The 25,463-nt window shown below is 41.2% G+C and overlaps 2 protein-coding genes across 2 annotated transcripts; one reads left to right on the plus strand and one right to left on the minus strand.

The window, feature by feature from the left end:
* Nucleotides 1–350: 350 nt before the first annotated feature.
* On the minus strand, nt 351–20,001 carry CYP2U1 (cytochrome P450 family 2 subfamily U member 1). The gene is made up of 5 exons (XM_007421316.4): nt 19,522–20,001; nt 17,236–17,871; nt 9,278–9,439; nt 8,229–8,396; nt 351–2,917 (listed from the first exon to the last, which is right to left on the minus strand). Exons 1-5 carry the CDS (start codon nt 19,997–19,999, stop codon nt 2,739–2,741), a joined length of 1,623 nt encoding a protein of 540 aa, XP_007421378.2. The 5' UTR covers nt 20,000–20,001; the 3' UTR covers nt 351–2,738.
* Nucleotides 19,971–25,459, plus strand: LOC148216877 (uncharacterized). Its single transcript, XM_088132992.1, has 3 exons — nt 19,971–20,316; nt 23,429–23,515; nt 25,322–25,459. The coding sequence occupies exons 1-3, from the start codon at nt 20,087–20,089 to the stop codon at nt 25,425–25,427; spliced, it is 423 nt and encodes a 140-aa protein (XP_087989118.1). The 5' UTR covers nt 19,971–20,086; the 3' UTR covers nt 25,428–25,459.
* The last annotated feature ends 4 nt before the right edge of the window (nt 25,460–25,463 follow it).

Consider the following 25,463-nt stretch of genomic DNA (forward strand, 5'->3'; position numbering starts at 1 on the left):
TTGGAGAACAAGATATGGATATTGCAGTTTGCAAACTTCTCATGCTGGTGTGGATTTTTTCCTTGGGCAAAAGCTTTTCTGGGAGCACTGCTGTACTCTGCTCAACAGCTTGGAGAAAGCTTATTACTGTTGTGTGAATACAGCCACAAACTGACAGAGGGAACACTATGGAAGAAAGCATTTAGATACATAAAAGGTCACCTGTAATACAGTTTTCACCAACCTGCAATTTTCTGAATAGCAATTGGGAAAGGCTGCTAGAATAGTTTGCTGTATTTTCTAATGCCCACAAGTAGAACTTGCTTTAAATCAAAATTGTCTTCTCAACAGTCAATTTTTAAAAATAAAATGTTATTTAGACAGATACTTGCACCAAGAAACATATTTCACACTGTGTGTGGAAGTATAGGCACCTTCAAAAAAAAGCAATCCATGATTTCAGATCTTAGGTTTTACATTCTCCATCCTAAAATTCTAAACAAGGCATTCATTTTGAAAAAGACAACAGATAATATAAACTTCAGCAAGATATAGGCAACTAATATAGCCAGCGAATAGGATTTTAATGCCTTCCAAAATACAGAAATACAGAACTTTGGAATTTGATAAAATTAAAAACTGCTTCAGTAAGATTGCTTGATTACAAAAGGACATATATGCCATACCAAGGATCAGTTGTATTTTGCCCCATAACATTATCTGCCGTAATAGCACTCCTCTAAAAGTTAGTGCAAATGAAGGATAAGGATTGTCCAAGATGTCCGAGTCTTCTCCTTAAAGGCTCATCCATTCTGCAATTTAGCTCATATCACACCACATCATAATGCACCTTCTTTAATGTTTAATTCTGTGTTGTATGAACCAGTCAACTGTGGTTCATGCAATGAACCATAGGCAAACAAAAAATGCTCCAGTGTATTCTTCAAACCTGCTAATCTGTTATGCAGCTTCTCTTTGAACTGACTGAATGAAAACTTTCCATTTTCAATTAGTTATCTTCCATCAAAACGGGCAAGCCCCAAATTTTGGCAGTATGATTTCTTTTTTCTGAATTTGTTAGGGTAGCATGCATGAAGGGGAACAGTTACTTTTCTTAGATTGCCCCTGGAAATTTTTTTTATTTTATTTTTAGAATGCAGACCACAGCAATTAAAATTCTTTTTAAACATGAGTAAGTGCATCATCATTTATATTTCCGTATTGCCATGAAGATAGGAGAGGGAAATGTAAGGGAGCACACTAGGAAAAGGCTTTCTCTCATGTATAGCATAAAAAATGGGGATAAATTCAAGTATATCTTTATTATTATTATACTAGATAGTGTCTAAGTCTTTCTCAAAGCATTCTTGAAATTGTGGACCATGAAATAAACATACAGAAAATGCAGGAACCAGCAATTAACATCCCTCTCTCTACATTTTTGTATTTAAGAGCATGGGATTTCAAATGTTTTGGCAAATAGGATTAGGGTTGCATTCCTCATCTTTCATTTCTAACGGCCTTTTTAAACTAAATTTTATGCCCCAAAACCCAAAATTAAATATTTGTCAGTTGAATTATTTTATGTACTCCATGCCATAATAACAACTATAGCTAGTCAAGTGTTCTCCAATAGAAATGGCTGGGTATTAAGGTGCTAGAGGCACGTACATCTCCTGCCCAATGAAATCCTATTTTAGATATTTATCATTGTGTTTCCTATGCTTACTTGAGGCAGTACAACTTGACCATGCTAGTACTGCTTCCTATGGCACCTATACCTATGTATTAAACATTTTCAACATAGATGTTTTGGGTGACTTGCAGGTTAAATCAGCTTGAGCTTAACACTAATCTACAATAAACTCAGAATGTGAGCAGTGAGAAATAACCAAAGTTATGCCAACAAGGCATGTGCTTTTAGCAAACAATAAACAGAGATACCATGAGCTAAATCTCAGAAAATATATATTAAAAAATTGAGTTGTGGAAGTCCACTCACTATATTTTGTTCTTCCTGATAAGCAGAGGAAACACATTCTGGATGGCTGAAGCAGAAGTAGTTGGGTACAGTGATGATCATCCAGAATCAATAGCATCATTACCCATCTCCCCTGGAGATGTTCTTCACCTTTTAAAAGTAACATTTGCCTTTATTATTAAAACAAGGATGAAATATTCATTTAATTGAACACATCTGTATATGTATGATGCTTTACATTCTTTTTTTTTAAAAGCAGCCTTCCTGAAGCATTTGAAAGGAGCCAGCCCAAGGACTGAATTAGCATCTGAAATGTGTAGGAAAGCTGTTTTCCTACTGAAAGCGAAGAAAGGTCAGAATCACCCAACAAAACATCCCCCCAACTCTGGTTTATAAGACAATTTGCTATGCACCCTCACTTTGTCATGTGCAAGTTAGATTTCCAAGTCTTTTCCTCTGCTTTTTCTCTAACATAAAAGCCATTTGATAACCAAAGGTTCCCTTAAGTGTTGCTGCCCCAACTTTCTCTTGTTACTCTGCAGCTCCTGAGGACTATATACTTCCGTTTGTTTCCTATGGTTGAAGAGTTTCAGCACATCAAGTGGGGGACAGCTTGAGCTAAGGAGAAAGTGCTTGATAATTTTTACATACCCCATGGGTTGAAAATTCCCTAGCCTGCTTTGGGCTAGTGACTGTGTTTTGGTGAAATGCATTTCATTTATAGCCCTGAATTTCATATAATATGAACATTGGTGCAGCGTTTTTCTTTGAGGTTTCCTCATCTCTTTAAGGCAATAAGTTTGAATGGAAAGGGAGCTAATGTCAGGCCAAATCTTCCTTTCATTGATGGCTTCTTTAAGCCTGGAGGATACAGAAAGGTGAAACTTTGCAAAAGGCTCACAAACATCAAGAAAAGCTCCATCTTGGCAAGCTGTTCTCCCATGCACACACGTTTGCCTTAAAAAAGAAAAAGAAAAAAAAGCAAAGGAGTTAGACAAAAAAGAATTTTCACAGTTTAAGTATTAATTAGTACCTGGCAGAAAACAGTATTTTTTCATCCCATTTCAATTTCATTCAATTTGATGAAAGGGCATTTGCTTCAAAGAAATTATCAAATGATGGGTGGAATATGGCAATCCTAAATTTGGGTTTATGTACTGTTATGTGTGCATGTGAGAAAAAAAGAGAGAATTTCCTTTCTTCAGTTATGCAAACATCAGTCACTGCCAGTCTCCTGCATTTCTTTAAATCCCAAAGGAAAACATTGTGAAGGAACTCTTCCCACAGTCTGTGGCATTCTTGTTACTGCTAAAGAGAAGCACTAATCCTGAGAAATTGTTGGAGAATGTCCTCTTTCCTTGAAGACATCAGTGCAATTGTTCCCCTAATTTCTTGGAGCCCAAATCTGATAGAGGATTTTGAAAGGCCATTTGGTGTTCAGCTTTCCTGTTAGTTCTCTCTTACAATCTGTTAAAAAGAAATTCTAGGTGATGTGTTTATCCATTCTGTTAAAAAGTGGTTTTGACAAAAGGCCACATCTTGTGTGCACACAAAAGAACTGATGTGTACATATTTTCTGCATTGTTTGTTGTTCTTCTCAGCCCCCGTTTACTTATATACAAATGCAGAGTTTCTTTTGCAAGCTGTATTGTTTCAGTTCAATTATGGGAAACAGACAGCCTCGTCAGCCATTAATTTATGAACTTAGAATAAAAATATGGAAGTCAATCTCTCCTGCCCTCCCCCCTCCCTCCTTGGATGTGCTCAAACTGCGGGGGCCTTCCATAAGCCACAGAACTGACGGAAGTTATGTCTCCTTTCAGATACAGGACATGAGATTTCCCCCAATACTCTTTAACAAATCTGTAACTAAGGAGTCAAACACAGAACATCAAGCCTGCAGGTCCCTTCTGCATCCTCTTCCCCCTCTCGCAAATTCAAGCACAGCTGCAACTGGCCCACAAAAATTGTGGGTGTGTTTCTGGAGCTGTTCTAAAAATGGTTACCAAATTGTAATTTTAGTGCAATAGAAGGGAAACATAAAAACACGGGGGTGTTAATTCAATTAACTACATTTAATTAATTTCATTTTAATTTTAAATAAATGTGTTTTTTGTCTTCATTCTGGTTCTGGATTCTTATCCCAGGGGCATCCACGGGGGAGTAAAAAAAAAGTCAATACGGCAGCCACACATGATATCGTGACCTCTATGGATGTCGCAGTTTGACCCATCTACTTCTTTGCAGTTCACAGTGTATCATTCAGAAGCTAAGGGTAGCTCTTGGCCCTAGAAGGTAGGATGGGAGGGAGGGAGGGAGGGAAGATTGTGTATGAGATGATGCCACACAGTGGCTAGGACAGTCTGTACAGCGAGAGCCCTTATAGCATTATTGCTATGGGAAGCCATCACCTGCCTATAAGAGGTCATGGGGTCAAAGCCTTACAGAATGAGCCTGCAGGGTCATAGCTAAAATTTTGCAGGGTCATAGCCAATATTTTTCAACAAACAAAAACAAACAGTTTTTGTTTGTTGAAAAATAATGAAAGGGTCATCTAAGGAGTGGCAGTAAACAGCATCATATTTTCAGCTAAAAGGCTCTTGGGAAAAACTGGTCTCCTATTAGACAATCTCTTATCGTTTAATAGATTTCATATCTGGGAGGCAAGGTTGGGGACTGATCTATGTTTTTTCTGCATTTCTACAGCACCTAGTTCAGTGATGCACAAGTTGTGGCCTTCAAAAGCCTTGGGAGGTGACCAAATTGCACTTCCTGGGGAAGATGGCAGACTGAAGGCAGCTCCAGGTAAAGTGGAGCCAACGTCTGTGGACTTTAACAAGGAGCTGATTAACATATTGGCTCCTACGATCCTCTCTGGATAAAAGAGAAAGACAGCGAGATTGCCCAGGCTGTTTCTCCATAGGATTGCTCCTTTTCCTTGTGGAGAGACCACAAGACAGTGATTTCAGGTGGGGGGAAATCAGGACCTCAGGTGAGGGGGGGAATCAGGAGACCGGGTAATTCTCCATAATTGCTCAAGCTGCAAATGGAGCCTTTTAAAAAGAGAATAAGGTAGTGCACTTTCCTTGCTAACTATCTACTAATTGCCTATTAACTGCTTCAAAGAAGTTAGACACCTGCAAAGTGACAAGGTTGGAAATAGCTGGTGAGTACCTTCAATCCTTGAAGTTAGTGTGAAGATTTATTTTTATAAATTTTAAGAACTTTAAAGAAACAGCAAAAAGCAAGACAAGATTTTGGCTATAGAAAGCTTTCAAATGGATTAAAGGCTCAGAAAGTGTTGGAAATTGGACTTTGAATATTAAGACTCTGAAATTACTTTTAAAGAACAATTGCATGTTTGTGGGAAAGAGAAATTGTTTTTGAGACTGAAGACATAATAAGACAAGTAGTTTAAAATGGTGTTTAGAGATATCTTTGAGGAATTGCATCAGGAGATTGAAACAATTTTGTCCGCTATGTTGTGTTTTTCTGAGAACACTCTGGTCTTAGAAGAAGATGTTATAGAACAAGATATGCGGCAAAACGTACCTGAGGAAAACATGAATGAGAATCTGAATAAGAACTTTTCATCAGACATAAGAAAAAATTAGATGAGAACTTGAAAATTAAGAAAGGAATAAAAATGACTATCCTAGAGAGCAATTGGTTTAACTTCCTTTTGTTGGAGTTGCAAGAGAGATTGTTTAAAGTACTGAAGAAATTTTCAATGAAGGTCAATTACCATATGAATGGATTACAGAGAAAGATTGTTCTGTATAGAAGAAAAAAGGAATATAAAATCAGCTTATTCGACCAGGGATAAAATAGGAAATGTTGTTATTCTGGCTGGTTCTTTCTGGATTTGCAAATATCTTAACTGGAACAGAAAATGTGGTACACTGGATTTGTTTATACTTAATAAGATGTTTATGTTCTTTCCTTTATTGTTATTTTATGTATCTTAATTTCATTAAGTACTCAAATTGACTTTGTATTTAATTGTTGTTTTACTTAAAGTAAGGAAGTTCAATCTTGTCTTTTTTTAAAGGAGAAACTATTTCTTTTTGTTATGCTAAATTTTAGTCTTTTGTGGATTTGCTTATAGCTTAGAGTTGAGATATGGAATGTTTATCGGAATGGGATAAGTTGTTATTTAGGGCAAAAATGCTGTGTATTGGAGCTTGTCTTTTGTAAAGAAGAAATGGTCTCTTTTTCTTATGTTAAACCTTGTTTTTATTTTGTTTACAGTAGGATATTGGGATCATTTTATGCCTTTTAAATGGGATTTTGTTTTAGCTAAGAGTGGAGGTGTGGAATGTTGAATTTTATATGTGTTAACTAATGTTAATATTTAGAGCTTTGTTTGGACTTTTTGCTGAGAATTGGATGGGAGAAAGGGTTACTTATTTGATTTGCCTATGAAGAGATGGGTTATGGGATGAAGAGGTTATACTGGATAAATGAAAGGAGGTGAAGAGATTATGGAATTGTTTATATTTGTCATTATGAGGGTGGGAAGTCACTTCTTTTAGGGAGGGAGGTGTTTTTCTTGTTTAGTTTTCTTACACTCTTTTTTTCTTCCTTTTTTTTTGCTTGTATTCTTTTATTGTTCTATCTAAAACTTTTAATAAAAGAGAATGATCATAAAATTGCATTTTCATAAAATTGCATGATCATAAAATTGCAATTTCATTTGTATAGTTTTAAATTTCCATTAAATTAAATCAATTTTACTCCTTGCATTTTGGGAGTGTGGTCCTGTGGAAGTCTGCTCAAGGATCAAGTGCTGCCTCCAGCCCCAACAGAGTTGTACATTCCTGGCCAAGTTCACTGTTTCCTCCACTGACCTAAGAGTACTTCTGCTTCTATAGTCCAATATTTTTCAGACCACTTTTATGATATTTTAAAAATTGTTCTAATTTTCTTATCAGTGACATTGTGGCTGTAATGTAATCCTAACACAGGGGTTGCCTTCAAGTCCTGTGCAGGATCAGCACTTGTGGGTTGTGGTTGGCTTCTGGGTTCAAGAAATTTGGATCCACGTGTTCTTGATGGAGTCACATTTCCCTTGCAGGCCTGAGTAGCCTCAGTAGCTTGGAATATTTTGTCTCAAGTTAATTTGGTTCACCATCCTTTATAGAATATGAATAACCTAGCTTCCAAGATGGTTTATTTAAATCAGATATAAATGAGGTTGCCTCTGAAGACATTTTGGATGCTTCAACTAATCCAGATTCAATTGTGAGTATTCTGGTTCACTTGTCTAAGTCTGGAGTCAGTAATCCTTTGATAGTAGACAGCCACACTTAGCATTCAGGCAAAGGGCACAGTGAGATATGCTATTTTCTTTCCCTTGTTATTTAAAACTTTAGTAAACTCTGTTTTAGAAATTATATTTCTTTTTCTGTTGTTTTCTGCTTCCATCGTAGAGCAATACTGCTCTAGAGACCACCAAGAAAAGAAAATAACCTATTCCTGATCTAAATAGTACAATATAGGAATTCTGAAGGACATTTGCTGACTATTCATGACCAAACAGTTTGTATTGTTTAGGTGGTTGACAGGAACTTGAATCATCTTTGTTATATTTAGATGTTATTCAATCATTTTTAAAATTTCTGGATACATTGCTCTAAGATTTTTTTTTTTTAGGGATAGATGTGTCACTGCAGATTTCTAACATTAATAAAAAAATCAATGTGCTTTTTTTTTAAAAAAAATCCTATCTTCACTTTGGACCAGGACTGGTGGGAAGATAAGCTGGCAAGAAATTTGGGGCTATCTTCTATTACCCCCCCTTCACCAATATGAGTGGTTGATCAGCCATTTATTTTTTTGGAGGCAAATTTTGAAGTCACACCAATAAAGCTGTCCCACAGTGAATGACCATGCAGCCTTTTTACTTTAAATCAGCAATCTAGCACATCTATGCTCGTGTGTGTGCATTTACCAAATATAAAAATTTCCTCTTGTCCTGAAATTGAAATACTATATTGCAACATACATTTTCATTGTAAACAAAAATTAGAAAGCTCATATTTCATATTCCACCTGCTATACAATGCATTCTTATCTGGTGCTCAACTGACTTATAAATAAAGGCATGCCAAGTACATAAACTATGTGTGAGCAAATGGTTGCTTCTGACCCCAAAAGGCCCCTATGCAGCATCTATCAGAAATAAGCAAGCAGGTGATTTAAAAATCTCCTATCACACCAAGGCTATGCTAGTCAACATAATCTTCACCCCAAACAGTTATATTACCAATTCCAAAAGGAATAAATGATTCTTTTTTGAGGAGGTGGCCGTTCTCATCCAAGAATCTTGCTGGGTGAAAAACATTTGGATTCTCCCATTTGTTGGGATCTCTGTGCACAGACCACAAGTTAGGAATGATTACACTGCCCTTTGGAATAGTGTATCCCTGAAGCTCTGGGGGAGGAAATCAAAAAGCTCAGATCAGAACATACAGATAACTAAAGATCAGTAAAGTACCAGTTCATAACTAAAAACCTAAAAACTGAAGCAACTGTCTTCTGTTTAGTTCTCATTTAATGAAATCAACAGACATTATAATACGGATTTGGATGAATGTTATTTTGCCTAATTAAAAAAAGTTATTATTACAAAAATACAGGTACATACTGTATACTGTATGTGTATTTGTGCAAGAGAGAAATGTAAATGCAAGGAAGACTAATTAAACCATAACATCATAAACATGAACATTGTGGTTTCTGTAAATATTAGGGCTTCTTCAAATATGCCTTCAGCTAAAGCAGGTGATCCAAATCAATTTTAAACCTCATTTGCTTCTCCTCCCTGCAAAACTTCCCAAGTTGCCACTAACTTATAATTCCTAATATGACAGAAGAACATTACTAAGTGTTTACAACAAATAAGTAGAGATGAAAATGAAAGTAAAAGTGTTTTTAAAATACCCCTTTAAAAATCAAAGTAAAAGCAAGGTACTTTAATTGTTAGATTCATATACTACCTTTCATTCAGAATCACGAGGTGCCAAACACACCCTTCAGTTTTTCCCCTGAGATGGGTTGAATCAAAGAGCAATTGGCCCAGAGTTACTAGTAAACTTCTGCACTGGAGGATGGACTTGAACTTGGGTATCCCTTGTTCAACAGGTTAACCACTATGCTACCCTGGAACTTGGAGCAACATGTAAAGTGCATGTCGCTCATTTCATTTTCCAGGTTTCTACTGAATGTGTTGATTCTCAGCCAAATGAACTTGCATCTAAAGGAAACAACAACATATCTACAACTGGCCACCCCGTCTGCCCCCCAAATACTGACCAGCAGTTTCTGAGGCCATCCGAGGAATAGAAAGAGGGACAACCACTGTCAACCTTTGGACTTCCATAATAGTTGCTTCTGTTAAGGGCATGTGTACCTTATCAGCCAGGGTAGGAGGCCTGTTGCACCCAATTACCAAATCGATTTCTTCTTGAACATTTCCTATGCAAAATAAAATATAGTAAAATGATTCTTTGGGTGTGCAGAGAACTGGTTCATCAACAGTCTAACTGACAAAGGAGGATGATGGACATGGGATATATATAGATTTTCATGATACAGGCCCAGAAGAGTGATGCAATCTGCCATTCTAGATGGGAGTCCTTTCAACTCTTGGATTTGTCTCATCTGCCATGAAAATTTATACACTGAATTTGTTTTAGATGTACTTTATTATTTTGAAAAATAATGTCTTTGTGAATTTGATTCACTGAAACTGGGATTTCATCCTATCTTCACATGTAGGAAATAGAAAGTAGGAACAAATGGGCAATTCTCTCCCTCATGCAAATATGTAAAATAGTGTCCCCAAAGGATCATTGTTGGGACCTTTGCTTATTAGCTTGTAAATAAATTATTTGGAATTAAGGTTTCAGTAGTGAAGGAGTTATGGTTGCTAATGTTATCAAAATGTTCAGGGTGGACATTCCAAAAAAGGGCTGTGAAAGACTCTCTCCAAACTGACTTCAAAATGACTTCAAACTAGCAAATGTAGTTTAATATAAACAAATATAAAATTATGTATGGTAGCACAAAAAAATCCAACTTCACCTGTACATTAATGGGAACTGAGCTGGTAGTGACTGATCAGGAAAGAAAGTTGGAATCATGGTGGAAAATTCAGTGAAATGTCAACCCAGTGTGCAGCTGCCGTTTAAAAAAGGTGAATTTATGCTTGGAATCATTAGGAAAGAAATTTGGGGGGCTGGGAAGAATTGTCAATCCCAATAATGTCCTTATATAAATCTATGATTAGATCACACTTGGGAGTATCATGTCAGCTCACCTTAAGAAAGACATTATCGATAGTCCTCAACTTGCAACCATTCATTCAGCAACTGTTCTAGGTTACCGCAGTGCTGAACAAGGGACTTAGGAGCAGTTAAGTGTTGTAGCTGTTATAGTACCCCTGCAGTCACGTGATCAAAATTCAGGCACTTGGCAGCCTGCCTGCACTTACGACTGCACAGGTGCTTCAACTCCCCCCATCTGCCTATCCCCCCACAACTATGCCCTTTTGGCCTCCTGCTGACCTGCGGTCTGCTGTCTCAGCTGACCTTCACCATTTTCTTGCTCCTGCTGCTGACGAGGCATGCCCGGCTTGGCCCTTTGCAAGGCAGCTGCTGGCCACATGAGCCTTCTTCCCCAGGTTGCACATGGTGGTTTCCTCATGAGATCTGGGGAAGATGGCCTCACATGGCCAGCAGCTGCCTTGCGAAGGGCCAGGCCAAGCGTAGGGTGACGGGGCCTCAGAGTGCAGAGTGGTGAGGACAGCAACTGAGACTGGGCTGGGGCTGGGGCTTCCTGGGCCCTGGCAAGCAGCTCCAGAGTTGTGCAGTTCTGGGGCTGCTTGCCACCCTACAGAGATGGGGGTGGGGAGACAGGCGGGTGGGGGGAGTTGGAGGCAGTCCCTTACCTTACTAAGGCTTGGGCTGGGAGGGACCAAGCCTGGAATGGCTTGGGTTGGGGTAGGGTGGATCCTCACTTAATGACTGCAAGAGGAAGTGCAGGGATTATGACCACATTGCTTAGCGATGGAAATTCCGGTCCCAATTGTGGTCATAAGTGGAGTACTACCTGTATAGAGCTTGAAAAAGTATGATAAAGGGGCTGCAGCAGTTGCCCTGTGAAGAGAAGCTATAGCAACTGGGGCTGCTTAGCTTGGAAAAATGAAGTCAAGGGGAAACATGACAGAGGTATATAAAATCATGAATGGCAGTGATAATATGGAGAAATAAGGCTTTTGCCCCTTCCTTACAATGTTAGTATCTGAGACCAGTAATTGAAACCAAACACAGGAAGATTCCTGGCCAACAGAAGGAACTCTGTTTCATACAGTCCATAGTATTCACTGCTGAGGTGGATGGTTTTCAAAGGGGATTGGACAGGTTCACAGAGAATCAGTCGATCAATGGCTATAACTTCTGTTTATAGGCAGTATGTCTTAAATACTAGTTTCTAGAAAACAAGAGAGAAAGAGGGCTATCAACTCTTCAGTCCCAGATTGTCCGCTTCCTGAATATATCCAGCCAGTCACTGTGAAACACAAAATGCTGGATTAAATGGGCCTGAGGCCTGAACCAGCACAACTGTTCTTATGTTCCTACCTTGCTGGGCTTCAACATAAATAAAAAAGGTAACTATTTGCACCACTTTAATGCCAGTTAAATGTCAAACATTGCCCTCCGGTGCTTAAACCAGAATTCTGACTGAAATCCTAAAACATGTTAGAAAAAATAAGCCACATTAAATGAATGGGATTGGAATATTTCTATAATAAAAAAGTTTTTTGGCTAGGGATTTTTTTTTTGTCCAACTTTTGGTATTGCTTTGTTCATTACCTGGAGGGAGAAATTCTTAAAATGGCATAGTGGAAATAAGCTGACTGCCAAACATACTGCAGAAAAAAATATGGGGGTAAGGTTTTGGTTTTCAAACAATATTAAATCGATCTTGGGGTTTGCGTTATAACTTTTCTGCATTTCATGCTTCAAAATGGGGAAAACTTTGTCATCAATTTTCAGCAAGAAGGGTCAGAAGGGCTGCAAAGACAGAGTCAAGACTGTCTAAATCTGGTCTAGAACAGCCTATAATTATTTACTTAAAACTTTCCAAACTGCTCCTAATTGCAAAATAAGAATTTGTGTAAACTTTGGATAGGGTGGCAGAGGAAAAATACAGGTGAAACTCGAAAAATTAGAATATTGTGCAAATGTTCATTTATGTCAGTAAGGCAACTCAAAAGCTGAAACCAATATATGAGATAGACGCATTACATGCAAAGCGAGATATGTCAAGCCTTACTTTGGTATAATTGTGATGAGTATGGCGTACAGCTTATGAAAACCCCAAATTCACAATCTCAGAAAATTAGAATATTACATGACATCAGTAACACAAAGATTGGAAATAGAACAATATTGGACCTCTGCAAAGTATAAGCATGCATATGTATTCAGTAATTGGTTTGGGCCCCTTTTGCAGCAATGACTGCCGCAATGCGGCGTGGCATGGATGCTATCAGCCTGTGGCACTGCTGAGGTGTTATGGAAGACCAGGGTGCTTCAATAGCGGCCTTCAGCTCTGCTGCATTGTTCGGTCTCATGTCCCTCATCTTTCTCTTGGCAATGCCCCATAGATTCTCTATGGGGTTCAGGTCAGGCGAGGTTGCTGGCCAATCAAGCACAGCAATCCCATGGTCATTGAACCAGGTTTTGGTACTTTTGGCAGTGTGGGCAGGTGCAAAGTCCTGCTGGAAAATGAAGTCAGCATCCCCATAAAGCTCGTCTGCAGAAGGAAGCATGAAGTGCTCCAAAATCTCCTGGTAGACAGCTGTGTTGACCCTGGACTTAATGAATCACAGTGGACCAACACCAGCAGATGACATGGCTCCCCAAATCTTGGTTTATTTAATAGTGATGTATCCACTACAATGGTGTCTTTGGGTTACAGATTAAACTATTTCAATTAATGTAAATACATGTGTTGTTTCTTTACGATCATCTGTGAGTGTGCTCCACATCTAAGCAATTCTTCTACAGGTGAAACTCGAAAAATTAGAATATCGTGCAAATGTTCATTTATGTCAGTAAGGCAACTCAAAAGGTGAAACCAATATATGAGATAGACGCATTACATGCAAAGCGAGATATGTCAAGCCTTACTTTGGTATAATTGTGATGAGTATGGCGTACAGCTTATGAAAACCCCAAATTCACAATCTCAGAAAATTAGAATAGTGTGAAAAGGTTCAATATTCTAGGCTCACAGTGTCCCACTCTAATTAGCTAATGAATCCATAACGCCTGCAAAGGGTTTCTGAGCCTTTAAATGGTCTCTCAGGCTGGTTCAGTAGGAATCACTAGCATGGGAAAGACTGCTGACCTGACAGTTGTGCAGAAAACCATCACTGACACCCTCCATAAGGCAGGAAAGCCCCAAAAGGTAATTGCAAAAGAAGTTGGATGTTCCCAAAGTGCTGTATCAAAGCACATCAATAGAAGGTTATGTGGAAGGGAAAAGTGTGGTAGAAAAAGGTGCACAAGCAGCAGGGATAACTGCAGCCTGGAGAGGATTGTCAGGAAAAGGCCATTCAAAAGTGTTGGGGACTTTCACAAGGAGTGGACTGAGGCTGGAGTTAGTGCATCAAGAGCCACCACACACAGACGGATCCTGGACATGGGCTTCAAATGTCGTATTCTTCTTGTCAAGCCGCTCCTGAACAACAAACAACGTCAGAAGCGTCTTACCTGGGCTACAGAAAAAAAGAACTGGTCTGTTGCCCAGTGGTCCAAAGTCCTCTTTTCTGATGAGAGCAACTTTTGCATCTCATTTGGGAACCAAGGACCCAGTCTGGAGGAAGAATGGAGAGGCACACAATGCACGATGCTTGAAGTCCAGTGTGAAGTCTGTGTTGATTTGGGGGGCCATGTCATCTGCTGGTGTTGGTCCACTGTGCTTCATTAAGTCCAGGGTCAACGCAACCGTCTACCAGGAGGTTTTGGAGCACTTCATGCTTCCTTCCGCAGACGAGCTTTATGGGGATGCTGACTTCATTTTCCAGCAGGACTTGGCACCTGCCCACACTGCCAAAGTACCAAAACGTGGTTCAATGACCATGGGATTACTGTGCTTGATTGGCCAGCAAACTCGCCTGACCTGAACCCCATAGAAAATCTATGGGGCATTGCCAAGAGAAAGATGAGGGACATGAGACCGAACAATGCAGCGGAGCTGAAGGCCGCTATTGAAGCATCCTGGTCTTCCATAACACCTCAGCAGTGCCACAGGCTGATAGCATCCCTGCCACGCCGCATCGCGGCAGTCATTGCTGCAAAAGGGGCCCAAACCATGTACTGAGTACATATGCATGCTTATACTTTGCAGAGGTCTGATATTGTTCTATTTCCGATCCTTGTGTTATTGATGTCATGTAATCTAATTTTCTGAGATTGTGAATTTGGGGTTTTCATAAGCTGTACGCCATACTCATCACAATTATACCAAAGTAAGGCTTGACATATCTCGCTTTGCATGTAATGCGTCTATCTCATATATTGGTTTCACCTTTTGAGTTGCCTTACTGACATAAATGAACATATGCACGATATTCTAATTTTTCGAGTTTCACCTGTAATGTAGGAAACATAAAAACTGTTCAGTCAGCAATCTGCTATCACCATGTGTGCTTTGCTTTTAGCAAAAAATTTTTTACTTATTTTATTTATTAGAGTTGTGTGTCACTAAATTTCCCAGGACTTACCCCTCCCTCCCAAAAAATTGAAACATCCACTGCAAAATATTAAAAGCAACACAAGGCAACACTCAAAGCAAGATGGTAACAATCCATTATTTCCCCAAATGACTTCTGGAAGAGCTTTGTTTTAACCAACTTCTCGAAGGCAACCACAGAGGGGGCTAATCTTGCTTTCAGGGAAGGCTACTCCAGAATATTGGGGCCATTAGTGAGAAACAGCCTTTCCTAGCTCCAGGCCCCCTCACCTCAGAAGAATGGGGCACCACTAACAGTTTTTCCCAGGAGGAACACTTTGGATGGGTCAACTCTAGTTAGAGTTGATATAAAACACATTATAGGTTAAACCAACACCTGGAAACCTATTGGGAGTCAGTGCAGGAGCAGCAATGCAAGTGTTATATGCTCATGGCAACAAGCACAAGCTAAGAATTAGCTGAATTTTTCACCAAATGAGTGGTGATAATAGTGTGAGTCACCATAGCAAGGTCATCCTGTCCCAAGAAAGGCTGCAAGTGGTGCACCAGTGAAGAGGGGCAAGGGCAAACACCTTCCACCTAGGCATCCAATAGTAGGTATGAGTCCAGAAAGGCCTCCAAGTTGCAGTCCTACCACCTCAAGGATAATGCTTCCCGTTCAAGAGACACCACTTGATGAACAAACAGCAACTTTGTCTTGCTCAGGTTCAGTTTTAGCCTGTTTTGTCCATTCAGGCTCCAACAGCCTTCAGACATTGGGACAAGATTTCTGAATTGGATACTTACTTCTGATATATAAGTAAGTATTATCTGCATATTAATGGTATCTCACCTCAAATTGGCAGATGACATCTCCCAATACCGTCATGTAGATGTTAAGGAGCAGCAGGGAGAAGACCAAACCCTGTGTAGTACAAGATAGCCACCATGCTGACTCCTCTTTCCCCCATGACCACTAAGTGAAACTATCCTCTGAATAAGGAACAGAACCACTGCAAAATAGTGCCTTCAATCCACAACCCATAGGCAGTTCAAAAGGATACTATGGACCCTAGAGTCAGAGGCCGCTGAGAGGTCCAATAAGATTAGTAGGGCATTACCCCAATCTAGGTCCCAACAAAGCTCATCAACCAGAAGCAAAGCCATCTTGGCTCCAAGTCCATGTCTGAACCCTGAACGAAAAGAGTTCAGATGATTCACTTCTTTTAAAGCACCCTACAGCTAAATCCCCAATATATCACCTTCTCCCCAAAGAGTAGGTTGCGTATCGGGCATTAGCTATTGAGAACTGCTGGCTCTAAAGAGGTTCATTCAGGGTGATGGAGCCAGCGCCTCCTTCAAGATGGAATTTCCTATCCTGAAACATTTATTACCTCATGGATTCAGCTCATCAACCGCACCACACCTTACCCCACCCCCGGCCTCACAAAGGAGCCATGAGGTCACCTTGGGAGAGTTTGTAGTCTCTCTATCTCTGTTGTTGTTATTTTTAAATTGATTATATCAAATTTCATCTGAACATGCCAGTATTTCCCATTTTGTTGACAATGGCCCCATTTTGGCTCTAATGCTATTAACACAATGGCCTAGAACATGCAGTTAACAAGAGAAAACATGCTGTGCCTAGGATCCACAGATAACCTTATCCATCAATAACTATCCAATTCCCCTTTGAGGCAGTTACTCTGTCTGGTTGAACAATTTCCAACATTTGACTATTTGAACAACAAAGACATTCCTTCTTTCATCTTTCTTAAATATCTTACTTTTTAGGACAGGGCTGGGCAACTTTCTTGAGGTGCATGAGAATAAAACTGAGGCATGACACCAGTGAAGCAGACAGGCCACCATTTTCAGACCCTTTGGGGGAGCTCAGTTGGGGATTAAGAGACTTATTTTTACTCCTTAAAACTGCCCAAAGAGAGAAAAATGGCCAGATATTTTGGGGGGGAGGGGGCAATTGTTTTTAAGAAGTAAAATGAGTATCTTAAGTCTCTGCATATAATTATTACATGTAATAATGAGATATTATTTATGAATAAGCTTAAAAACATCACTTCCAATAAAGCTATCTTAGAAGGTTCCATTGTCTACATTTCTCCATCGTGAGAAAAGATTATTTTGTCTATTCTTCCATACAAGGTTTTAAGAAGATATGTCTCTTTGTATTATGGAACATAACCCATAATTCTCAACATGCACAGGACTTTCATACCAGATGCATTGAGAAAGATATCTTGTCAGTTCCAAGTTCTGGAGGAGGTTTTGCCAAGATGTTTTGAACAGCCCTCCTGCTCCTCCCATACCCTTTTGAGTACAGCCTGCAGAACCCCAAGGAGAGAATAAAGTAAGCAAAAATTGCCGCTCCTTCTTTCCTGTCATTGTTCATTTTCTTAACTGTCTTGGAAACCCTCCATTCCCCCCCCCCCCTCAAGTAGAAGAACTTCAAACTACTGACTTCAGAGTAGGTTCAGTAGGAAATGTGGATAAAAACAGATGCCACGTACTTTGCTCTTGTGGGTGAAGCGACATGTAAAGAAGGCTCCAGAGTAGTGTGTTGGATGTAGTGTCTGTGCCTGCAATGAAAAGGTCTCCAATAATGAAAAACAGGTAGTCTTCATTAAAGCTACTTTCCCCATTGATCTTCTTTTCCTCATCTGAATGCAGGAGATACATATCAATGAAATCTCGAGGATACTGAGCATCCAGGCTTTCCCTGTGTTGTCTAATGATGTTCTTCAAGAAATCTGTGATATCCAGCACATTCTGCCTGAATTCTCGGAAAGCCCCAAAAGGAAGATAATATAGCCAAGGGCTGATGTTGACCAAGAGCATCTGACTATTCACGCTGCTCTCTAGCGCATGTGACATAAGCCTCAGCATGCGCTTGAACTGTGCATCGTCATAATCAAAGCGCCTACCGAAGATCATTGAGCAGATCACATTGGACACTGCATTGCCAATAATAGGGAAAGGATTGAATTGTTCCTTTCCATGTTTCAGGATCTCTTCTTTCACATACTTGAATTCCTCAATGATTTTAGGCTCCAAATTGTGCTTTCCTAATCCAAAGTGACGGAGAGTTGAGTGGGAAAACTTCCTTTGTTTTTTCCACACTGGGCCATAAGGTGCAAACACCAAACCTATATGGAGAAAAGAATATGAAGATATGAAATGGGGTTCCTTTGAATCCTTGGAAATCTTGTTTGCAGCTTCTTCCCCTCCAAAGGCTTGAAGACACAATGACTTTGAGCACAATAGTTTTACATCAGAGTTACACAGCCTAAGGTTCGCATGTGGGCCCCAAAAGAGATTTCCAAAAATTGTTGCCAAATTTCATTTTTTAAATGTGACAGAACAGAAATATGTTTACATATACTGTAAAGCTGGGGAATAATCATATTCAATTTTAATTACATGTAAATGAAATAAAATGCAGTTTATATCTGGGAGATACATGTTTATTTTTAGGAGTACACACCACTCCAAGACCAAGTGCCTCCTTTGGGTATGGAAAAATTGAGCAACCCTACTTTATGCAATGAAAAATAGAGCACAAATCTCACACCCAATCTTTCATTTCCTACAGAAGCATCACTGAGATTTATTAGGTTTTGGAAATGGAGGAACCTGCCTTACAGGTGTCAGATTACTCGCCCATCTAGCCAGCTACGTAAGTTCAGCAATCTCCTGCTCAATGGTGCTGTTTAAAATTTCATTTTTTCCAAAAGAGTCACCTTGAGATCTACCATAGAGTGTCTTGGGATCCTGAAATGCTCTGATAATACTTTGTCCTTGTATTGTGTCCATTAATTATTTTGCACAAAGTTTGTCCCATACGTAGAATGCAGAGGGGCGCTGCTGGCAGATAATGGCATGTATTATGTTAACGGAATAGTATGTGACTACACCTCTAATCCTGCAGGTGTATTTGTTGGGCCCTATGACGGTGCTGTTGGTGCAGTTGTGGGAGTAAGTAGGCATCTGAGTTTGTTGTTGAGATTTCTGAACTCACATAATCAAACGTTTTCAGGCAATCTCAGAAATTCTCAACAAACACAATAGGCTTTTAACACACTTCAACTGTTAATTGAGAAGGTACTTGTAATCTGCCTCACTTACATTCTGCATCGCATCGGCAGAACCATCCTTTCCCTTCCTTTCTCACCACCTCATCCCAATTTAAATCCTACATCAGTCTAACCACTCTATGCATCTGATGAAGTGAACACATATATCCTTTAATGTAATTGGTTAGTTGGAAAAGTGGTCCTAAACTTCTCCTAATTTACACGCCTCTTCCAATTTCAGTCATTTAAGCAAGCCTTCACTTACCTAGGTCCTGTTTCAGTGTCTCCCTCACGGTAAGTCTACACTGCAGGGGTGCTGTCGTGTTTACATGCCATGCAATTCTATTAATATTTAGTTAAAGGTCTGATCCTTCACCTCCTCAGAAAGTGTGCTTAGAGCGGATGCCTAAGACTCAGTTCACACATTATGCTAACTCGTTTTTAAACCATGATTTGTTGAACCAAGTCAGACATACCCAGAACCCTAAACCAAAAGCAGCTTCAGGCAAAGAGAGGCGGTGTCTCTTCCACCCGCGTGTCAAGGCCGCAGCTGCCAAGCTAAGGGCTGGGGAAGGGCCTTCCCGACAGGGAAGTCTCTCTGGGTCGAGGCATTCTGCCCCCAGGCCAGCAGGCTGAGCGCGCGCCAGCCGCCGGCAGGAGCTGGAAGGGTCGCTGATCAGAGCCTCGGCCCCCGGGCCGCCGTCCGCCCCGCTGCCCTGTTACCCTTCTTCCTGGTGACGATGGTCACGATGGGCACAGTGGGGCGGTCGCTGAAGACCTCGGACTGGGTGACCAGCGCGTCCCGGACGGTCTCGAAGTCGTTCAGCACGATCAGGTGGCGGCTGCCCAAGGCGATTCGGAAGATGCTGCCGTACATCTTGGCCAACCCGGTGAGCAGCAGATGCAGCGGCAGCGGCTCTGCACGCGCGCCCGGGCCGCAGCTCTCCTCGTCCTTGAGGGGCGGCAGGTCAAAGAGGGCGCCTGTCAGCCTTTTGGGCAGCAGGGCGAAGGCGAAGTTGCCCACCAGGGGCCAGGCCTTGGGGCCCGGGGGAAGTCGCTGCAGCGTCCGGCGGCCCAGCAGCCACCACAACGCCACCAGCAGCCCGGCGGTCGCAAGCATCGCCCACCTCGCGGTATCCGAGGTAAAAGGCGGCGGCGCCGGCGACGGCAGCGGCTCCTCAGCGCTGGCGACCGCGGCCATCCTTTCCGACGCAAACGGCGAGCCCGGCAGCAGATCCAGCGCGGCGCCGGCGGGCAACCCGTCAGCGGGGTCCGCTACACATTATGTATGTCCCGCGGGCTCCGGCGGACGCGGCCCGCTCCCCCAGGCGGTCGCAAGAGCTCCTCCTGTGGTTGGCTGCCTGCGGGGAGGAAGGGAGCAACCGTTGCTCGAGAGCGCGAGGAAACTCCCCCGAGGCGTGGCGTCGCCAGCGAAAGGGGTTTCTCTGCTCTGAGCCGCCGCAGCTGGAGCGGCGCTCGGCTCGGCTCGGCCTGGCCCGGCCCGGCCGGGTCGCGGCGGTGGGTTTGCCGCGCGGAGAGGTGGATCCCCGGACTGCGGCTCTCAGAGGGTCGTGCAAAGCAGCGACAGCAGTTGGCGCTGATGGCAGCAGCAGCCTGCTGAGTTCAAGCGGGTCTGCGAGGAGGAGGGAGGGGGGAGAGGAAGGAGCGCTGGGTGAGATAGAGCACAAAATAAACCGAGCCCGAGATCAAAAGAAGGAATTCACGAGATCAGATCCAAACCGGTGCTGCAAGGCTAGGCGAGAATCTGATATATCTATTTGTGAGCTGAAGCAGTGTATGTATGTATGTTGTGTATATATGTATGTATGTGTATACACACACACATCACACACACACACTGCTCTATCATATATACTGTATATATACGATAGAGCAGTGTATCTGTGTATCTCTATCTATCATCTCTATGTCTCTATATGTCTCTATATATTTATCTATACATACATACATACATACATACATACATACACTGCTTCAGCTCACAAATAGAAACCAAGAAAACTGACGTTTCTTTAAAAGCGTGCTTGGTCTGTGAGAAAGAATACTATTAGTTACTTTCTCTGTCACTTGAATGGATGTTGCCTTTTTCAACAAAACTGAGTTTGCCTTCGTGATCTTATTTATTTCCTGGTTAACTATCAATTGGCTGGGATCCATTGCTAAGTTTGCGCTGCACTGTAAACAAGGCCGTCACATGTTAGCCTGGCATGTTATGCAAGCCCAGCCCGGGGTTTTGGCTCAGTGAAGTAGGCAAACCTGGAAAATTGAGTTATGTAAACTCTGAGCATAAAATGTGAGCATAGCCAGGGAATGTTTGTTCAATAACTACATTAATTTTGCATATCTGGGCTGCAAAACTCCAGAGGGCCACTAGAGGACAGCAAGGAGATACTTTTTTTAAAAAAAATTGTGTTGCCATTTTAGAGGTTTCCAGGATTTTTGCAGTCCAGACATAGTTCTAACTTATATTTAACTGGATTTGTCATTTTCAAAATCCATGATAGAGCAACATCACCTTTTCTTTTGCCAACATGAAAGGCATAAATATGCTGGTCTATGACTGAAATAAAATTGATTGATTGATGAAAGGCATAAAAGATATGCAAGGTTTGGGGATCTTCTAGTGGCTTTATTGGAAAAGACTGAAGGGCAAAATGCAGGTAGGGAGCAAAGTGGGGGATGATGACCATGCTGAGGTGCTGAAGCCTTCATGGCACAGGGGAGAAGCCTGAAGATGTCCATGTTTGTCTTATGTTTAACCTGTGGCCTAATTTTCACTGCCAAAGATCTCGGGAATATATGCAGCTGCTTTAACAAGTGGCCAGTCAGCGCTGTGTTTGCACTCTGGCTGGTTCTGAAGTGCTGGTTCAATTCCATTGGGAACTGAACCCAAGGCACTGCACAGCCCTAATTAGATCCTTGTCACTGTAAAAATTCCAGAAGAACATTTAGGTGTTCCGGCATGGCCGTTAGCTTTAACACATTCCACATTTTGGCATTGCTTACACAATTAAGGCCTTGGTGTGTCCAATAAGGGAAAGATAAACCTCTTTCTTAAATTCTCTGGCTGCCTATTATCCATCCTAGATTAGCATAATTTTAAATAGTATATTTTTGGAAGGATATGTCTAATCATCACTATGACCTGTGATAATAGCTTCAGGTTGTGCATCAGTTACGCCCTTTCCTGGATCGGGATGCCCTTCGAACAGTCACTCCTGGCCTTGTTATCTCCCAGAGAGACTACTGCAATGCGCTCTACATGGGGCTACCCTTGAAGACTATCTGGAAGCTACAGCTGGTCCAGAATGCGGCTGTGTGGGCTATTTTTGGAGCCCCAAGAAGGGCCCATGTAATGCCTCTGCTCCACGAGCTGCATTGGGTGCCAGTTTGTTTCCGGGTCCAATTCAAGGTGTTGGTTATCACCTTTAAAGCCCTACATGGCATGGGACCAGGTTACCTAAGAGACCGCCTCTCCCCTTATGTCTTCAACCCGTCGCACCCGATTGCACAGAGAGGGCATGCTTTGGACCCCCTCAGTAAAAGAATTCCATCTAGCGGGGTCCAGAAGGCGGGCCTTCTCTGCGGTAGCCCCCGACCTTTGGAACATTCTGCCCCCGGAGGTGCGATTGGCCCCCTCACTCCTGGCCTTCCAAAGGGCCTTGAAGACCTGGTTCTGCCACTTGGCCTGGGGCGGGGAGGGAATACTTCAAGCAGGGGGATGGCTAGTCCTGTAGTGGCCCCATAGTGGCCAGCTCTCCACAGCCTGATTTGCCATCTGCTTGGATCTTCCTTTCTTTAGTATTGTTTTAAATTTTGGATGTTTTATGTGTTTTAGATGTATTTATACTTTTTGTAAGTCACCCAGAGTCCCCTATTGTGGGGGAGATGGGCAGCGGAGAAATCCAATAAAATAAATAAATAAATAAATAAATAAATGAGCAAGCAAGCAAGCAAGCAAGCAAGCAGACAGAATAATCTGCATTTAGGCAGAGTTCTGGATGCCCCAGAAGGTATACTGGTAGAGAATGCACATTCCTGAGTGGGCAGGTTGCATCTCTGGCCTAATATATGGTGCAAAGACAACCCACGTAGACTGTTAATGATTCAGTGTCTATGTCTGGAAGCATGGTTAGAATTTTAAAAAAAAACAACCAAAAGCTGATGCACTTTGCTCTGAAATATGCTGGCTTCCCATTTATTTTTATTAACATCTTAATAAAATAAAACCACATTTATCTATCCCAGTGCTTGTTTGCTGAGTCTAGAAGGGGCATGGAATCTGGCAGGCCCCAAGGGAAGTGTCATTGGGCATAGGCATTATACATTTCTAAAATAAAGCAAAATAAATAAAATAGCAGCACTTGCAGGTTCCATTTTTCGGGGGGGGGCGGGGCTGGATCCAGCAGCTTCAAAGGTTACCTAATCCATGAGGAAATGAAGAATACAGTTCATTTATTTTAAAATATGGCATACCGCATGTCTTTCTTTCCAGAGGCATTTGTTTTATAATCACATTTGGCATTACAGTTTATTTCAGCCCGCTGCAAAAAAATACCACTTGCTCCTAGTATTGCTAATTGAATGTAAAATCTTCTGTAAATGACAGAATCCGGTTATTGAAAGGCCATGGGAAATTGAAAAACAGATACCCTGCAATTGAAAAAAGAAGAAAACGAATGTTTACTAAGGAGAGGTTAGTTGAAGTCACAATCCTTTTGTAACCTTTGCAAAGGCAGAGTTTTCACCATGGATTTCTTCTAAAAATCCTTTCTTATTGTGGTAAAAAAAAGTACGTTATGAACTGCAGTGAGAATTACTACTTTTGTCAGAGGGCTTATTTCAGGGCCCTGGAAACCGCTCAGGTGCCCCATCTCCTCAGATATAACTCTTATGTGGACTGTATTACTGTGATCTACGCATACGATCCTAATGAATATGGGGACAAGTTGTGCATTTTGACTGAATCCAACTGAGGGCGTTTTCACATGGCCGCAGAATCATCCATTAGGAAGAGTGTCTTGAGGAAAAGATCCTGAGAAACATGTAGGCGAGCAAGCCATACACACGTGGAGGTGATAACAGGATGGGAATGAGAATCAAAGGGGATAGAGCATGCGTTGGTCATATGATGCCCACAAGCATCAGGGTGTCCGCTGTCCCCCAATAAGAGGATACTGACAGCTCTCCAAAATAAACTAATTTAATAACAAAGGTGGAGATCTGACAAGATTTCTTGCCATTTTGCTGTGGGCGGGTGGGGGAGGGAGATGCCTAGCCCATTGCACAAGATTGTATGATGGCACTGGAAGCCTAAAGAGAGCCCTCAAGGCCAGCATTAGGTTCCTATAGTCCACAATCTGGGCATGATAAATATATTACAATCCTGGCACCCATGTTCTATAGCAACTGGTATTCAGTGCACTCACATAGTCAACTAAATATATGGATGTCACGATTACTAGCCTTTGATTCTTTGTTTTAAAATCAACCTACCGGTAAATAGTAAGCTTTATAGCATAACCATGTGTGTTCTCTATACGAGCAATGCTTGCTTTCCAGTCTTTCTTAAGCCTCCCTTCTAACCTAAATGGTACAAATGGATGGTTCTGACCCATTGTGCCCTGCATATGGGCACCTCCAGTGATTTGAAAGACCTGCTAGTGGTTCATATCCGGGTGTGTTTGGCCCAATCGTTGGGGCAGGGTCATTTGGTTCTTTGGTGTACTAGAATCGCAACGTCATGGTTAAAAGCATGTTCTCTGGCTCTGGTTCTTTGGAATGGATGCCTATCAGGATAATGCTCGGCATCAGATCATTCAATAGTTTTAAAAAGCTCTAAAATCCCCATGAAAATAAATGGTTTCCTGTTCCAGTGCTTTGAATCTATAGACATTAAGATCATTATAGGTCATGGACTTTTTTGTTTGGAGCTCCATGATAATTGATTGCAATATGTTATATCAATTGTTATTTTGTTTTATTCTGTACTGTGCTTTGTTATAAGTACATAAAAATCACCTAATACTACGATCATTTTGTTTCTCTCAATGACCTGTTGTAGGATTATGGAGAAAAGTCCTCATAAGATCCATTTTTAAGTTGCACTGATCAAGTAATATTGATGATATTCCCAGTATAGTTGCACATTAGATTTCTGTAAAAGCATTTTTTAAAAAATATGTTTTATTAAATACATACACATAGAATAACAGATATTAACATTTAAAAATAATTTTTAAAATAGAAATTATATTAGCAATTACATTAAATTACAAATTTAAACCAGTTTAAAAATCAGTTTTATCAGTTTTAAAAATCAAGCTATCAAGGCAGAATTTACACAATGCTTCATCTGTGTGTGTGTACATTTTGAGTGAAAGGATGGCAGCTCCCCAGGATCTCAAGCAGAGGTCAGTCTTGCTCAAAACCAAAATTGCTGGGGATTGAATCTAGTGGAATATTTTACTAGAGTTACAGCAGTCCTTTTCTTTCTGTACAGGTATCTCTGTCTGAATTTGGCTCTGGGAATTTCCTATTGCATATATGATCCCAAAGATTCCCCCTTTTTTAAAAAAAGACCAAAGCAGCTGCTGAGAGAGATTTAACATCTGCTTCCCAATGCTATTGTCCAGATCAAACGT

This window comes from Python bivittatus, unplaced genomic scaffold (assembly GCF_059951505.1).
Source record: "Python bivittatus isolate LINGU-HERP-01145 unplaced genomic scaffold, Pbiv_v1 ctg000070_np1212, whole genome shotgun sequence".
Classification (NCBI taxonomy): Eukaryota; Metazoa; Chordata; class Lepidosauria; order Squamata; family Pythonidae; genus Python; species Python bivittatus.